This window comes from Motacilla alba, chromosome 5, assembly GCF_015832195.1.
Source record: "Motacilla alba alba isolate MOTALB_02 chromosome 5, Motacilla_alba_V1.0_pri, whole genome shotgun sequence".
Classification (NCBI taxonomy): domain Eukaryota; kingdom Metazoa; phylum Chordata; class Aves; order Passeriformes; family Motacillidae; genus Motacilla; species Motacilla alba.
In genome coordinates this window covers 1,854,415-1,872,655 of record NC_052020.1, presented here as the reverse complement: position 1 = coordinate 1,872,655, position 18,241 = coordinate 1,854,415, and the positions used below count along the sequence as shown (strand labels likewise).

Sequence of the window (18,241 nt, the reverse complement as noted above, 5' to 3'; positions counted from 1 at the left end):
CCTACATGCATCATTATTGGGATTATAGATGATTTCACTCTATGTAGAAGTGTGAGACTGTAACAGGAAATGAACAAAATAAAAGCTGTAAAGCATGAAGGAAAATAGAGAGAGAACTTGTTTTTCTCATATCATATTTTTACATACAGAGAGGAAAACATTTTCATTCTGAAATATTAAGAAAAACAATTAAGAAAAAAAAAGTCTCAATTAAAGGAAACTTTTGGATTAATATTTTGTTCTGTTCTGTGGCCTGTCTCTTCTGTCCCTTTCCTTGTTCCAGCTACACTTTCAACATCTAAATGTGTATTTTAGACATATATGTCTAACAAGCCCTAGCTATTGAGTGTGCCCATCACATATAAGAATCACTACCTTGCCAGCCCTGGTATCTAAGTCTTGTTCAGGCTCTGTACTGGAAGATATTTTTATTTAAGCCTCTTGCCATCAGAAGAAATCATCTTGCATCATCATCTTGCATCATCTTCTTGTCACGTCAACAACACAGCAGGACAGCTGGAAGATAGTCTAGAAGAAAAGCTGCTAAAGACCAAGGCTGACTAGACCACATCAAAGCAGTGCCTTTTGAATGCACAAGAGTGAAAATATAGAAAGGAATTAGCAGGAGAACAGATTAGGTTTTTATAACTGGGTAACATTAAATTGTACAGGAGGTAGTTCAGGTTTTAGGATAAGAAAGTACAAAATAAGGTAGAGAAGAAAAAACTAAGTTAAGGTCAGGTTACTCTGACAGGAGTTAATACATCACTATTAGGGACTGTAGCATTAAGGCAATTGTGATCCCCTTCCTGTTCATGGTTCCTGCTGATTATTTTGCATTTTGAAACAGCCAAGGTCCTAGCCAAGCCATTTGTTTGGATTTGGCTCAGATACGTCTACACCCTGCTGAACACCCAACTTATTTCCCTGGCAAAATGATGGCATCTTGAAATGTATCACTGGAGACAATTTGTTACACAAAGCCAAGTCCACTTGGCCAAGTTCACAACACGTAATAAAACTGAGGATAGTCTGCACATTTTTCATACAACTCACCCCAGACCCCATTTCATGACAGTCCTTGCCTGCCAGATAAACAACTGCTGAGGTGTATAGTGTAAAAACACAGAGTAATATTCCTGTTGTTAATAATTTTATCACTGAAACCTGAATCGATAGATTATTACTCGACTGTTTCAATCAAATTAATTATGAGTATTGACAAGGGGAACTGTTCTGGAAGAGTAGTTGATGACAATGCTTATCTTATCACTGTCTGGGCCTGGTTTTTTAATTTGCTTTAAAACCAGCCAGTGTTTGGAATCCACACAGGTAAAGTTTCAAATCCAGCTGCTCACACAGCATGCAGTCATGGTCACTGCACTTGATTCAACATATTAACACAGTGAGGACCATAACTTTGTGTCAAGAGTCTCTTGTGAGAAAAGCAATAGAAAGGATTATAAATTCCCAAGCTCTAAAAACAGTGCATGACACTAACAAGAAAAAAATTAGTGGAAGAATACAGGAGACATGTGAAATGGGTTTCTCAAAATGTAAAAAAAGTGCCCATGAAGCAGCATAGGAGACTGACCATGCTTCAGGAAAGGACTGTATTAAAGTTGCTGGTCTTTGGAGGAGGAAGCTCTTTTGTATGGTTCAGTAAGACGTACCACAGTAAAACAATAGTAATAATCAATTCTCCACTACCTGATAAGACTGCCAAAAGGATCAGTGTTAAGAAAGATTGATTAAAGCACATGCTGCAACTGCGGTTAACCCTGAAAACATACGGAGTTGCACTGTATTAGAGAATATGAGCCTCAATTTAGCAGCAAAGCAGGATCTTGAAAATTAATTCAGAACAAAGATTATCAGATGTCTACAAAAGGCATTATAGCAGAGGAAGGAAAAAATATTTTAAACATAAGTTCTGGGGCATGCAGATAGAAAAACAATGATGGATTCACAGACCATTGGCATTTAATAAGGGCTGTAGTATGGAGACACTAAAACAGAGTCAGAAATATTATTTTAAAATAACATGGATGATCATAAATACAAGGTAAAAGAGAAATACTCTTCCTATTTCAGCTTTCATTTGAGCATGACAGGAAATGTGTTGGGAGGATATCAATTTTACAAATAGAAACAGAAGGATGAAGCTTAAGAATGTCATTACTTTGTCAGTACAAAGGAAATGAGGAAAAAAAGGCAAAATTAGGCAGGCCAAGGCAAAGTTAGCTGATGAAGATGGTGCCTTGCTGATTAATGATTGATAACAGCAGCAATTACTGACAGTTCTAAAAAATGTCATTCCATTTTAGTTCTCAATGTGTCAGACTCAGGAAAATTAAATCACATCAGAAGCCACAGACTTATTACTGAAAGGTCAACTTTTATGAAACTTTTCCTCAAAAGTTTTAGTGAAGAGATTAAATAAACCTACTCCATTAAGTTGAGACAAGTTTTAGGGGAACATCAAATGGGCTAAGAACTATTGCACTGAGAGACACTTAGAGACATAAGGCTTTGCCTCTATTTCCAAAGATCGCTTGGAAATCAAAATGTAAATATTAATATAATTCAAGACTTTTATCAAAAAAAGTAGATGTGCTTTAAACTGAAAAATGAAGTAGCATCATTTGCCTAAATTCATGCAGGAATGGTTCAGGAAAGCTGTCGGAATCCAGAACATCCCTCTGGGTGCCCTGGATGGCCAGAGCCGCTGGCAGGGGGCTCTGAGACCCTGGCATGCAGCCAAAGACACACGTGGGGTTTTGATCTTAGCCCATGGAGCAAATTACTAACTCTGTATGAAGAATTACAAGCCACACACACACAAGTTTAGATAGCATAGTAGAAGTAGTCACGAAGTGAAAGGAAGGATTTTTGAGTGCTGTACAGGGGGGTTTGAGCCTTGTACGCAGGGGTCCAAGTTTTGTACATGGGGGTCAGGAGTTCTAAGATGGAGGGACTTGGGTGTGCCCTGTCCTCTTTCTTTCTCCTTCCTAGCCTCCATGTCTTTGGTGATGTTGGCACTCACAGATTGGTTTAGAGTAGAAAGTCACCATTCAATATAGATAGTAGGTATTGGAGAAAAAGCATAAACATGTAGTACGTAATATATGATATAAAAGATAGCACCAGCCTCCTGGGAAGGCAGTGTGCCTTTGTCTGAGCTGCTGAACGGGCCACAGCAGTTCAGGGAGAAGAATCTTGTAGATAACCAGCAATAAACAACCTTGAGAGCAGACAACAGAAGACTACTGAGTCTTTCTTCGAAGGCACGGGTTGGAGGAGGGACTTTTCCATCTTTCGGGGTCATCCCAATCCAGGGGTGAAACCCCACAGAAAGCCAGTGTTACCCCTCCTATGTAATGTCACATTGACTCCTCTAACGCACCCTTTGGAACAGATGGGGCAGGGGATGAGGGAATTCAGAGCCAGAATCAGCCCACTATACTGGCAAAACTTGATACTTTCGCTTCTTCAGTAACCCACAGAATATCATGGAGGAAAATATGATCACTGACTCCTTGTGCAACTGACTGGTTTTAAAACCCCAGCCAAAAAGTGCTGTCTGTTTTACACTAGCTCATTTCTTGATCCATGCTCAGTTTAAACGTGTGAAGCCCAGACTATGTCTCTGAGAAGCTGTATATGATTGTGCTGGAGAATGGTGAGAAAACTGAGGTTTGATCCAAAAAAAAAAATGAAGACTAGATTTAAAGTCCTAGATTGGGGAAAAAAAACAACAGGAGCTCTTGAAAAAGATGCCTACTAACATACTTGCAGTACGCTAACAAACCGCAGTTTGTTTAGCAGATCATACAAATATCACTTTCTCTTCTTTACAATACATCGGGCTATCAACAAGTACCTGCCTGTTCTTCTTTTATGTTCAAAGATAAGGATAAGCCCAGTAATCTCAAGCATTTGACAGGTACACCAATACCAGTTATTTTAGCAGACTGACTTACCTGAAGATATAACTCGAAGGAAGTCATCCCAAAGTACAGGATAAGTAACAAATTCAGCAATCAGGAAAAATCTTCAACAATTAACAGAGTAAGACTCAAGGATTTCAGAATTTTGGAAATTATCCACTTAGTAACTACATGGTATCTTTTTGCCTCTTTTCACATTTGAACTGGTGTGAAACAGTAGAACTTTTAAAATGAAAGAAACAAAAAATTACAAATGGGAATCTTCCTCATATATTACACAATTGAATGGATATCCGAGAGGGAATAGTTAGAAGGCCCAACTAGTTTGTCTTCTGCTAAACAGTACAATTTACAATTCATTAAAAGAACTGTATTGCGGACATTAGCAATGATCTCAAGAAAAGAGATTTGACTCTTATTAGAGACACATAGCTCCTGTAATGTATTCACCCAGCTGACAGTAAAGGAGAATTAAGATTCTGAGAGGTAGTCACTGAAAAAAATGTTCAAATGGCAAATTGGCTCTACAGATACTACAGAATTATGTGCTGGCCTGTTTGTGTTACACTTTGGCTTTCTTACCTGAAGTCAGAGGTAAACAGCAAAAAAAGAAATGTTATTGATGGCATTGGTAGGCCTCTTTGAAAGGAGATTAACACCTTGCATTTTGAGGGCTTTTAGGTATTCCCCTGAAATTTTAAATTAACATTTTAACTTAATATTACATTTTTCTTATTTACTGCTTCTATTCTTTTTCACTCCATTCCTCACAGACTCTGCTTTTTTCTTTTAAAATCCATACATAAATTATTAGGTTATATTGATTTTATCCTACTATTCATATTTCTGATCTTAAAGTACTGATTTTTAGATTTTTTTTTTATTTGCCACCTTACTTTTTGCTCAATGCTTCCAATTCTGTTTGATGTGGCTGAGGGTGCCTGTGTGTTTAATGACTCCTGCTGCTCCAGGATGCTTATCATGTTTGCAGAGCTCACACAACTGATCTGTATGCCCAGGCACAGCTCTGTACAGGATGGACAGGCCAGCTGGGGCAGCCCTGACAACTCTGCCTAAGGGTCCCCCTGGGTGGGGAAATAAATGCTGCATTACTCAGACAGGATCTGGGATAGGTTTCAGCTCTGGCTAGGGACTGGGGAAAGGCTGGGAACCATGCAGGCACTGTACCTCACACAGCTGTGTGGAGAAATTGCGAAAATGAGAAGGAAACTGAAGGGCTGCAGCAAGCAAGAGCTTCCACTCCTCAGTTTTATTGCAATGAGAAACAAGACATGTATTGAGTAGTGCTGGATCAAGGCTGACATCATCCATCATCATAATTAATTTACCTCCTATGCTGTGTTCCAGCATATATCAGCATTTTGACATCCACTGGGGTACAGGCCAGCACAGGCCAGACAACAGCTCCTTAAAGCATGCAGCTGTGTCAGGAGATGGAATCAGCCAGTGCACAGCCCCAAGGCACTGGGAAAACCTGTGTGTTTGGGTAGGGTAGGTCATTGCACAAACACCTTAGTCACCTTCCTTTTTCTCTATGACCATCCAACAGGCTTCCCTGAGACAGACAGCCCTACACACCTTCATCCTGCTTGCTCTTAGAAATGCTCCTTGTCTCTGATCTCCATAGAAAACTGCACTTTTTTTTTCCCTGGCTCATCTATCTTCACTAGTTTCAGATAGAAGTGTTACCTGTAAACCTATGACCAGACCCCTCCATAAGATAGAGGCCTTTGCAGCTTCATGTCTCTAATTTCACATGGGACAAGGAGAATGGGACTGATGGCAAAAAAAAGGTCAAATTTGGAAGCTGCATGATGTTTTAAAGGATGAAAACCTTCAGCCAAGGCATTGGAGCTAAACTGCAAAGTCTACTCAAGAGAGTGAGCTGAAAAGAGATATGTAGCTTGATAATTGGATATCCAAGAAGCCAACAAGGGAAGGATGCTTCCTTCTTTTATGTTGTTTACAGGAGTGCTACATATGTGCACTGCAACAAGTGGAAGCTTTGAAGACCAAATATAGGCCTATCAAACACACAGAATTTAACAGTCATTTATAACAGCAAATGTGAAATATGTTCTTAAAGCTCATATTACAACTATTGTTATAACTATCGTCTCCTCTTGGAGAATGTTAAAAACAGCAGAGAAGAACAGGATCAATACTCAATACTGTCCTTATGAATAGACAATCATGTGTACAGTTATTTTTATTGTTATCACCAGCCTGGCAGCTACATAAGTTGTGCTTGAATATTGCAAAAAGTAACTTACTAACATGTATACTGAAGGGTTTACCTTTTTCAAGAATTTTTTACCAAAAAGCTGATCTCTTGATATCATTTAATACAGTTTGTAATAAAATATGTAATCAAGGAAAGTTTAAAGTGGGCATTTATGAGAGATGTATAAGTCATTAAAAGCTGCGTACAAGAAATTGTGGTTAAAAAAATTTACTTGTTACAACAGAATTTTTTGTGTATCTCTTATGTAACTGTAGGTTTTTAATTCTTTTTGCTTTTATGGAATCTTTATCATTCAGTTCTGCTTTACTATCTAAGGTATTAATGCACACCGAACTAAACTGATTTTGTTAATATTTTTGCTAGAGCTACTGTGCTCCCTGCATCCTTTCAATGCTCTGACTTTCACACGTTGGACTCAGTGACTCACTCTATAATCCTCTGTGTTAAAAAATACTGTAATTTGACTTTATTCAAACTAGTTATCAGGTTGGGATAATCGACAGACAACAGATAAAAAACCAAAACAAAGCATTAGGTGCCAGCATCCCTGTTGTCACGGGAGAAAAGACTGTCACCACCAGAGGGCCCTAAACCCTGAGAAACCAAAATGACTATAAAAGGACGAGCGAAAATATTCATGATTTCACCAGAACGACACAGGAATTTAGTAAGATGATGCAATTTCTTATCTTAGCATTGCAGTTTAAGAGACTGAACTGATGGAGTGGCCTTCTCCCAACCCCACCCTATTCGGTTATCTGTTCTGTGGGTGTACCTACATCAGTGCACAACCCATCACAATTAAACATCGAACTTCACTTATATTGTTTAGGAGCAGTTTAGCAAAATCAATGAACTACGTCCATGGCAAAATGACGAGAGCGAAGTGACAAGCCTCACACTTGATACTTTTTACTGAGCTGATTTTGTACATATTCAACCATCCTTAAGAATCTCTCTACCAGCAACAAAGAGATTCATTCTCTTGACTCCCCAAAACACATCAAAGCAATTTTATTCTTGTAGGGTTGGTGTTTTCTAGTTTGTTTTGTTTTTTTTGGGGGGGTTGTTTGTTTTATTGCTTGTTTGTTTGGGAGTTTGGGGTTTGTTTGTTTGGGAGTTTTGGGGGGGTTTAGTTTGGTTTTGTTTGGTTTGGTTTGTTATGTTTTGCGGGGTTTTTGGGGTTTTGGAGGGTTGGTTTGGTTTTTGTTTTTGAGGTTTGGTTTTTTGGGGGAGTTGTGCGGTTTTTTCAGAGGGTTGTTAGGTTTTGGGTTTGGGTTGGGGTTTTTTTTGTTGTTGTTGTTGGGGGTTTTTTTGAGCTGGGGGGGGTTCGGGGTGGTGGGGGTTTTGGGGTGTGGAGGATGAGACGGTTTCTTTGAACTATCGCTTTAAGAAGGCTTTGATGGCAGCCGTAAACCGGGCAATCCAGTTAAGGGGGTGTAACTGCGAGATTACAGAACCAAAACGTCTGTGTGGTCCCGAAAGGGGATCCAGGCTGCCGTTCAGGTCTCCTGACCTCCAGCAGCCCCCTCCGAGCCGCTGCTGCTCACGCAGAGGGCGCAGAGCGCTGCCCGCGGTCAGCGCGGCTGGGCTGCCCTGGGACCACGCCCGTGCGCTTTCCTTCCCCCGGGGACACTGCAAACCGAGCGCTCGCTTTCACTTCTGCTATTGTCCGTGTGTAGTAACTCTGGCCAAGAAAAACACGGTTCTGTAGTAATCTGTTTGTTTAGACTCTATAAGTGTTTATGGCTGTCAGCGCTGCATTCTGCAATTTCAGCTGACTGAAAAGTGATGACGTAGAAAAAATGCGGTGACTAATGATGAACTTTTTGCATACTTTGTAAAGTTTTTACTTCCCTTGAGAAGCGTTGGCACTCTGCCGCGTCTCACCACAGCTCTTTATGACACTCCCTTTCCGTTTCCTGATGGATTTAGGGCTGTGCGGTAGCAGGCACAAAGAATCAGCTGTCTCTCGATACACAGATTCACATCCCCGTCAGCAAGCCTTGCTGTGTTTCTGAGATCCTGACCGTGGTGTTCAAGCAGCTGGGTTTCCCTGAGGAGCTGCGTGTAACGGGAAACAATAGTCAGATCTCAAGCAGCCCCTGAGTAATGTGCAGGAAGAGTTTGCAGAACACAGACGGAAACACTGACAGACTGCGAATTCCCTTGGGCTTTCCCTTTCAAAAAATTACAACCTTTCCTTTGCAGCGGCAAGCTCCAAGGGACCACAGGGTACCTCATCCATCCCTGCCTCCTGCCTAGTTGGCTGCTCCCTCTCCACACTGACAGCAGCCCTGGCTGGTGTGGCAGCCTGGCACCAGGAGAGGCTGATCCCCTGCACTCCCAGTAGCTGTCCTGTGGCCTCCCACACTTCAGAGAGATGTTATTGCCTAGGTGTGTTGGTTTGCACAGCCTGGCTTTTGGTAGCACGGGGGCCACAGAGGTGGCTCCTGTGAGAAGCTGCTGGAAGCTTCCATCATGTCCAGTAGAGACAATGGCTGATGGCTCTAAAAATGGACATGCTACTGGCCGAAACTGGGACAATGAGAGAGGCTGGTAACATCTCTGTGATGACTTATTTGAGAAGCAAATTACAACAAAGTGGGGCATGCACAGTGTTTTTCTAGCCAGAGGAGCAGGTGAGAACATGTGAGGGAAACAACACGGAGACACAAAGGTCAGTGGAGAAGGAGGAGGAGGTTCTCCAGGTGCCAGAGCTGCAGGCCGTGGTGATGGCTATGGTGAAGCAGCTGTGTCCCTACAGCCTGTGGGGATCCATGGGGGATGCAGAGATCCACCCACAGCCTGTGGGGATCCACAGGGAGATGCAGAGATCCACCCACAGCCCATGGGGATCCACAGGGGATGCAGAGATCCACCCACAGCCTGTGGGGAAGGTGCCCATGCCAGAGCTGGTGGATGCCTGGAGGAGGCTGCGATCCAGTAGGAGACCCAGTGGAGAGAGGGGGCCCTGCTTCCAGGCTGGAGCAGCCTGTCCTTGGAGGACTGCACCCCATGGAAGAGTGACCCATGTCACAGCAGATTTGGGAGGACTGTGTGCCTGTGGGGGGAATTCAGGTTGCAGCAGGTGCGGCAGGGCTGCTGCTCGTGAGAGTGGACCCACGCTGGAGAAGTTCCTGGAGAACTGTCTCCCATGGGAGGGACTGCACGGCCTCACAGGGAAAGGACTCCTCTCCCTGAGAACTGGAAGAAAATCTTGGTGATGAACTACCAAATCCCCCATGCCCTGTGTCCCTGTGCTGTCAGTGGGAAGGAGGGAGGGGCTGGGAGGGAAGAAAAGGTGTTTTAAGGGCTTCTTTTACTTCTCATTATCCTCCTCTGATTCTGTTAATAATAAATGCATTTTGTACCTCTAAGTTGAGGCTGTTTTGCCCTTGGAGTGTTTTCTTCTGGTCCTTACCTCAACTCATGAAGCCTTTATTACATTTTTTTCGCTCCTCTGCCCAGTTATGGCAGGGGAGGGCAAGTGAGCAACTTTTGTGGGTTCCTGGCATTTGGCCAGCATCGAACCATTAGAGTTTTTTGGTGAAGAACATGAGCATCGATTCCACTACCTCTCACAAAAAGACTCAGGTTGTATTTTCAGAGATGTTTCAGTGCCAAAAGTTTTAGATAATCCTCTAAGTAGAATTTTTAAAGTTGGCATCTCAGGTTATATGTTCGGATTTCTTTTGAACAGTCTTGGGCTATCTACCTGAGACAACAATAGGCACTGAAATATCTTTGAAATCTTGTCCTCCAATCCCACCAATTTTATGTTTGTTTGTTTGTTTTTTTTTTTAATGTGAAGGCCTAAAAGTCAGTTGCAAGGTTTGGAAAAGGCCAATCAAGGAAATGGAAGACTTATAAGAGATACAAACTACCTGTTCTCCTTTAGCACAAACAAAGGATTACCCTTTGCCACTGAAAATACTGCCAGCAATTTTGGTGAGGCTTGCTACCTTTACCCACAGCTTTCTAGGTATTTTATTATTTTTTGGTTTATGTACGCACTGTATTAGAAATAGTGTTTGAACTCCAAAAGCAGAAATATTATGGTGTGCCTGGCTACTGTATTAATATTTTAGGAATAAAATTCTGTGGTTCACCATCTCTTCCTTTATTTTGGCCTTACCTGTTGCTTGCAGTGATTTGTGGAACTGAAAGCCCCCAAAAACCCCAAACCAATAACATGATTATTTGGTTTAATAGGTTGACATAAGTCATGCATCACCTTATCAGCATTCCTTATTCAGATTGAACCTGGAAGGTGGGAGGGAAAAAAGGTGTGTGCCCCTGGAAGGAAGTGTGGTCCTAGATCACTTGGGCAAACTGTGAAACCACTGAGTAAGACAATGGCTGGTTCAACTCTGAACATGCAAGAAAATTCAACGTTGGGAATTGCATTGACCTCCTGTGCGCCTCCGCAGATTCCTCATTCTGGAGGAGCATCCTTCTGTCCCATCCCTACCACAGGCCACTGTGTAATTTGCACAGTCAGTGCTCAACACACTATCAGCTTGTGCAATTACAAGGGTCATTGAAATCCTCTTTGGCATTCTGGCTGAGGCACTTACACAGCTTTAGGTATGGTTGGGTTTGCTGCTGGGTGGAGCTGGGAATGGCGAGCGTGCAATTAGGAGGAAAACTGACCAATGACCTCTGGCACTTCTTGCTGTTGCTGGCTCTCCTTGAATAGCAACTCTTATTGCATCTTCTGTGGGCATAAACGCATTTATCCAATATATGTAGTGCTAGGAGGAAATTAAAGGCTTAGAAGTACAGCTCTTAAACAGAGCCTTGTGATCTGGTGCACTGTATGCAGTCACAAGCTGTTTCAGGGCACCCTTTGGTGCACCGAGCCCATCCTCTTTGTTACCACCATCCTGCACTGGAACATTAAAACCCCGACTAGACATCTTAGGCATTGGAGAGCAACCAGACACATTTTTAGGTCTTGCTCCTGATTAAAAATATACTCTTTGAAGCAGTTATGTTGCACAAATAAAGGCTTAGTACTGTATATAGATCTGAAAACAAGCCCATCAACTCAACTGACTGACTTGATTAACTTTTTATTAAGAATTCCTTTAATTCTTATTGGTCATGAAAGTGCTGTTGGGTTACAGTTGCCTAAGTAACAAAACTCCCTGTCAGTTTGGTGTGTAAAACGGTTACTCAGGTAGTAGAAGATGAATATATAAAAAGTTTATTTGAAAGAAGGCCTGAGCTTATATTAATGAACAAAAAAAATATTAAATACATATACTGAACAAAGAATGTTGGAAACTGTCTCAGATGATTGAGGGAAGCAACAAGAAGCTAGGGCTGTTAGACATGGCAAAGGTAGCAGCTCCAGGAGCAGGGACAGCAGCTGTGAACGGAGCCGCATGAGTGAAGAGTTAAATTTCTTCATCGCAGCTTTTATGGGTGTGAAAAATGCCAATCACTTGGTTTTAAAATTTTAAAAGTTTAATAGTAATAAAATGGTTATAAAAATAGTAATATAATTACAGTAATAAAAATTTGAACAATTGGGATTAGGACAATATGAGACAATAAAAACAAAGAGTTACAGACAGTCTGGGTACCTCTTTCTGGGCAAAATAAGCCCGAAAAAGGACACACATTAACAGAGGATTAACCCTTAAAAACAATAGCCTGTTGCATATTCACACACCTCATACATGATGCATAAATTCCATTTAAACAAAGAATTCTGTCTGGGCAGTGTCAACTTCTTCCTCTGAATGCTGACGGCGTCTTCGGGGCTGAGTGAGGCAGGAAGTAGTTTCTTCTGATAAAGGAGCAATAAATTCTTTTTCTCTGAAAGATTTAGGTGTCCTGTGGCTGCTATCTCGATGCGAGTCCTCTCCTTAAAAAAACTATCTTACATGGCATAGTTTCTATTTTAACATTATGTTATAACCTAAAACTATATTTAACACACTACTTAAGAAAATTAATACAGCATAACTTTCTAACAACACATATAATATTCATTTTAGTATTTGCGAAAAGCCAGTCATATAATACGCATTTTTCACATGGGTCTAAGTTTTGGGTTTGTGATAAGAACAGTGTTGCTAACAGAGGGCTGTTTTAGATGCCGCTGAGCAAGAAACGCTTGTGCTGCGTCCAGGTGCGTTCTGCTCCCATGGGGGCACAAGCAGCTTGGGAGGGGACACAGCCGGGACAGCTGAACCCACATCACACAGACCACGGACCCCGCTCTCAGGCACACTGTCTCATTTTGGGGGTTGCCCCGTCCAGGCCAGGACAGCCCTGGCCCCGCCGCCCTCCCGTGGGGCAGGGCCCCGCAGGGCCGGGCTGCCACGGCTGCCCCGCCGCCCGGCCCGGCGCGGAGCGCTCCGCCCCGCGGGCAGTGCGCATGCATGAGGCGGCCTGAGTCACCGCTCCGCTCCGCGCCGCTCCCCGGCAGCAGCAGCGGAAAGGCGGCCACCATGAACCGCTTGGGGAAGAAAGCAAACGAGACCCTCATCGAGATGGCTCTGTCGGCGGACGGTAGGAGAGGGCGGGGAGGGGGCAGCGTGGTTCTGTTCCGCCCTTGCCCCCCGGCGGACGGGGAGCGGAGGCGAGCGCAGTGTGGGGGGTCTGGGGGGCTCTGGTTCCTCCCCGGGGTCTGCAGCCGGTGTCTGTGAGGTGGGGCTGATCCCGGGTGAATCCTGACCTCTCCCGCATCGAGCTTTGAATCCTTCGGCTTTCGCTTGAGAAGAACAAAGCCACTTTTCCATGAGCAAGTTCCAGCTATGATTCGATCTTTATAATCCTCAAATAAATCTTGGAAACGAAGGTTCTCTTATCAGCACCCTGCCAAGAACAAAAAAAACTAGAGAATCCGCTTGATTTTTATCTGAAAAGACGCAGCAGATACAAGGGTCCCTCTGCCGGACAGCAAACTTTGAGCCGGCCCCGAAGCCCCAGCTGGGATGGGCGCCGGCTCCAAGGAGCTGAGGTTGCCCTTGCAAGGGGGCTCCGAGCAGACCTCACCTCACCTGGCGAGGTGTGAGCAGCCTTCTTCTCCCTCGCCCCATCCCAGGTGTGCTGGCACCCCTCAGCTTCGGATAGACCCTGCGGCAGGGCATGTGCAGCCAGTTGATTTGTGTGGAGGCCTTGCTTTTTTCTGTAGCCATATTACAGTTTCCACTTCATGTCAGTGTGGTATGTCATTACTTATAATAAATGTGGTCATATTAAGATTTTGTGAAATAACATGACGCAAGTGTGTGTTTATCAGCACCTCCCCTGGCAACGTGAATCAACAATCAGAAGCAAGAGAGCATGTTGATATTTTTGGAATGAGACTATAGGTTTTTTTTTTAAAAAAGGAAAATGCTGACCTAGAAAAATTTCTTTTTTGGGAATAATGCTTTGCCATCAGTCCTAGAAGTGAAAATCTTAAAGTAGGAAAGAACCACTAAGTCCCTGTGTTGGTTTCTTGGGTTATCTGTTCTCCTTCACGATTTGACTGCACTGTCTCTTTTAGAGAAACATATATAGTGGTATTTTAAACACCTCGAGCACTAGCAGCAAATCATGATTTTCAAAATATTTGGCAGTCTTGTTTCAGAGAGGTATCATGGCAATATTGACTGTGAAATTATCCGAAAGAAGCTCTTTGTAGTGACAGCAAAGAGGGGTGTCGAGCTGCGGGGAGGCAGGCGTCCGCAGCAAGTGTCAGACGAAGGTTTGCCCTCTCTGGGAAGGCCTGATGAGCTGGCAGGCTTCTCAGGAACCCGAGCAGATGGACATTACAGCCTCTTGGCCAGCAATCCTGTTCCAAAGGGGATGTGAGAGACCTGAGTCATCGCCCATCCCACTGCCTGGGAGCGATGAAAAGTGCTAGGACTGAGCTGCTCTCTCCATGGGTTATTCTCCTGAAGTACTTTGAGACTAAAAAATATTTAGAGAACACACAAAATATTCCTATTTAGGGAATGATTCTATGAAGTCAGATTTGTAAACTTCATTCCACATTATTCAGTTTTCCCATGAGCCTTGTGGGATTTTTATAGTCGTAAATAGTCAATATAAGGAGATTTGAGGGGTTTGAGCGTTCAAGGATGGTTAAGAAGGATTTGCTGTATAGTACCACATAACTCTCCATACAAAATCATATTCTAATTCAGTTCAATTTTGTTAATTAACCACTTCTCTTAAGCAGAAACAAATTGAATATGGGCTGAAGTGAGTAGGCTTTTTAAAAGTTATTTTAATTTGTTGCCTGAAAGTCCCTCAAGGTTAAAAAAACCCCCAGAAGAGTCCTTAAATTATTGTTTAGAAAAGTTAAAGGTATACATATGCTGCCAGCAGGACTTCTTATAGATCTAAACATATGCTTTGTGCCTTTTAGGAAAAGCCTCCTAAGGCTCTAGATGTCTGATGTGTACAGGCAGGGCCTGTGTAAGTCAATAGGAACAAGGCAGGAGAGAAAACATCTGCTGCTTATTTTCTTTAAAGACATGTTTGTATTCGGATAGTATGTGCGTATTTAATTCTGGTTTACTACTGCTTTTCATTAAACTTGAATGCTGGGGAACAGGTTATGTGGTGCAAAACTGTCTACCAACAACAGAAAGTTTAACTTGCTTGTTTAGAGCCTATGTGCCAAAACTTTTACCTTGAAGAAGCTTCCTGGCTTCCTGCTGAATTACATCTGTGTGAGGTAAAAAATTCCAATTTTGTGTGTATGATTTTGCTTTCTGTTGGAAGGTGTGTGTCATTTACCTCAAATATGAAAGTCTAAGAAAACTGAACTTGCAAAATTGGAATGTAAATATCAGAGGAAGAAGACTGCAATGTGTTGCTAGGATTGTGTCCATGTTCACTTTCAGTAGCTTTTTTTTTCCCCAGCATGTTGATGCTGCAGTAGCTGTGTTGTGGGATAAATCCCAAGCCTGCCAGTTTTCTGGAAGCTTGCTGTTGGCTCCATGCCATGATTTGAAGTATGCTGCCTTTATACATGTGGCTCCTCTACCAGAACTTCCAGGAGCCTGGTTTGCGCTCAAAATGCTCTATGTGATGTAAATTCAAATGCTTACCTAGGTTGGTTGTCATCTTGCTTGTTTCCCTCCGAGAAAGGTGGAAAAACATTGGTGAAGGCCAGCGGTGCTTGTGCCGCAGTGCTGCTTGTGCCACAGTGCTGCTTGTACCAGTGTGTTGGCATCTTGCAATACCTTAGCATTCAGGGCCAAATCCTGCTGCTGTTAAATAAAATGATACTGAACTTATTTGATCAGAACTAATACCAGTAACATAAAATACAGGCCTCCTTTCAAAACTACATCTGTCACTCATTACTGTCACAGTGTATGTAGTAATTTCTGATCTATTTGTGGAAACCTTGAATGGGATATCATGTTCCCACAGGCCTAAACCAAAGAGTTGGTTAAGAGGAAACTGTTTGATAGTTTATTCCTAGGTAATGAAATAAAAGCTCCAAGAAATTTATACATAGTTCATAATATAAAAGGCAGGGGAGAAAATACTCTCTTAGCCCAGCCAATGTCTGATTTCTGAGTGGAATTTCTTTACTGACTGCCATGAGTCACTGCAGGGGCACAGTGTAAATACAGGTTGGTTATTGGAACTTAAACCTCTTTGTAACAGAAAACCCGTGTTTGTAGTAGGAAAATCTGCTTTTGGGAGCTCATCCCAACAATTTATATCACTGTATAGCTGTGACACTTTTAATGTGAAGATGAAAACGTCAAGCCCATTCCACTGCAGCTGTTAAATACAGATTTTTCTCCAAAGATTGTGTCAGTTTAAAAAAAAAATTGCTTTTGGACAGCATTTTCATTTTAGGTGAGCACCCTGCATATGACATTAAACTAAATGTCTGCAGTTCAGCGAGCAGCAAAGGAAGGATTAAGTACCCTGCATACCATTTAAATCCAGTAGCAATTATGTGGGATATTCAGGCCACATTTTGGGAAGCTGGGAAATAAAGGTGGATTCATAGAATCATTAAAGTTGAAAAAGACCTCTAAGCTCCCTCAGGTGCTGAACTTAGTGATGGTCTTGCCATCACAGGTGAATGCATTTTAGTCTGTTTGTAACAAGGGGCATACAATTTCACTTTCTCACTCAGAATATGAAAGAAAATGCTCTGCAGCTGTCTCTCCCTTACAGTAGTTCCTGGAGGAATGATTTGGCTCAGCAGTGGGGCAGATATTCTGTATAGTGAATGCCAAATAAACACCAAGAAAGCCACCAACATCCCTTCTGGTGTAAGGCAGAGTGTTGTTCTCTCAGTGATTCCCTCTCCATCAGTTTGCTGCTAAGGCATTGCCTGGTGTGCTGTGCTGTTCTGAGGTGTTCCCTACAGAAATAAACTGATAACTGTATTATAAAATGGAAGTACACTTTAACCTTTATGTACAAAGACTTAATAATTACTGTGATATGATGAAACACTAGGACAAGATAAAAGGGCATTGATGAAAATGTCCTTCAAAAATCATGCTTGAGAACTGTTGGCATATAATTTGTAAGAAAAACCCCAAACAGAAAAACAAACAAAACCACCAAGAAACCAAATACCATGTCTTCATATTTTGTATCTTTAAACCAATGAGTTGCATGTGCACATGGAGGAGAGAAATAGTCATCTAACCTAAACATGTCATCGGGAAGGTACAGGTAATGTGGAAACGTGATCAGATGTTAAGAAGCGAGGTAATAATGCAGTGAACTTTTGCACTAGTTTTTATTGTGATCTGGGGATTGAACTAAAGAGCAGTGTAGTTACCAGGTTGTATTTTCTTATCTAGCAGTAATTTTATTATATTTGGTGATAGCTTTCCATGTGCATAGGTGTGTAAATGCAGAAAAGGGAAGGAAGGTTCTTGTGTTGTTTGGCTAGGGATAGTTCTTGCAGTTATAACATAGTTATGGAGGGATTTACAGTTATTTGTTGGTACTAAAGGTGAATAACATGTCAGAAATTATTTGTAGATTAAACTTTGTGTGTAGTTACACATTGTGTAACATTGTGTATTTTGTTGTAACCACTATAACATTTTGTGTTAGATTAAAAACTGTGTGGGGGAGGAGCTGAGTCTGTTGGGATTTGTTTACTTGGATTTCACTGCATAGATGTATGTTTTTCATTGAAACCTAAAGCTGTAAAGCTGTGGTGTTCATGCCTTTGTTCACCAGTGGCTCTCAGTGAGGACCAGTAGACGTGATGAAGTTTTGGAAGTGAATGCATCTTTGCATGAAGGGCAGTCTTCTAACTGGAAATCCCAAGGGATTCTTGTCTTCTTTACTAGGCTCAAAAGGGTAAATATGAAATTTGAGGCCTTTGGCAAGATAGCAGAACCCCAGCAAACCATGTGGATAGGACTCATGATGCAGATGGTTGTCCTTTCATTTGCTGTAGTAGCCCTAAATTAGAAAGGGCCCTGTGGTTTTGTTACTCAAAGGAGTTGTCTTAACTGTTGGGTAGGATATCAGAAAGTCTATGTTTGCACAATTTATAGTGTGCTAGAAATATACCATGCCAGCAAGTAATGGCTAGCAGATGTGGATTTCAGGCCACTTGGTTCTTCCAACTACTTTGCCTACCTCAATTCTGTTAATTGACTGGTGCTTACATAAAAAAAGTTCAGGCAATGGAAGCCATGGCCCATTGCCCTGATCATTTTCTTGATTGATAGGAGCAGTTTCTCTTTGGGATGAGTATAGGAATTCCAAAGATGTTCCATCATTTTTAAAGTAATTTGGACAAAAGTGCCAAATCTTGCAATTCTTGTAAGTCTTGCAAATCTTGCATTTGTTTATAAAACATCTTCCTATACTGGTATATTTTTATGTTGTGTAATGTGAGAAAATTAAATACTTGGTGAATACAGTAGCAAAATTTACAATTATGCCTTTCATTGGAGGCATAACCAGAAATGTACTGAGTGAGGTAGAGCATAAAGAACAGAAGGAACAAAAATTTGCCATTTAAATTGGCCATCTGAAATTAACATCTGGATAACATGAAATTGAG

The 18,241-nt window shown here is 42.0% G+C and overlaps 1 protein-coding gene across 10 annotated transcripts in view; it reads left to right on the top strand.

Annotated features, from left to right (window-relative positions):
* The first annotated feature begins 12,520 nt into the window (after nucleotides 1-12,520).
* The window catches only part of ANO5 (anoctamin 5), a 59,385-nt gene continuing 53,664 nt past the window's right edge, over nucleotides 12,521-18,241 (top strand). For 2 of the 10 annotated variants that reach the window (XM_038137760.1, XM_038137764.1), the window contains exon 1: nucleotides 12,536-12,744. In XM_038137760.1, coding sequence (XP_037993688.1) covers nucleotides 12,615-12,744 — 130 coding nt within the window. In that variant the 5' untranslated portion in view covers nucleotides 12,536-12,614. Of the gene's footprint in view, nucleotides 12,745-18,241 lie in introns of all 10 variants that reach the window. The other 8 variants (XM_038137757.1, XM_038137756.1, XM_038137761.1 and 5 more) reach the window with 8 other exon arrangements.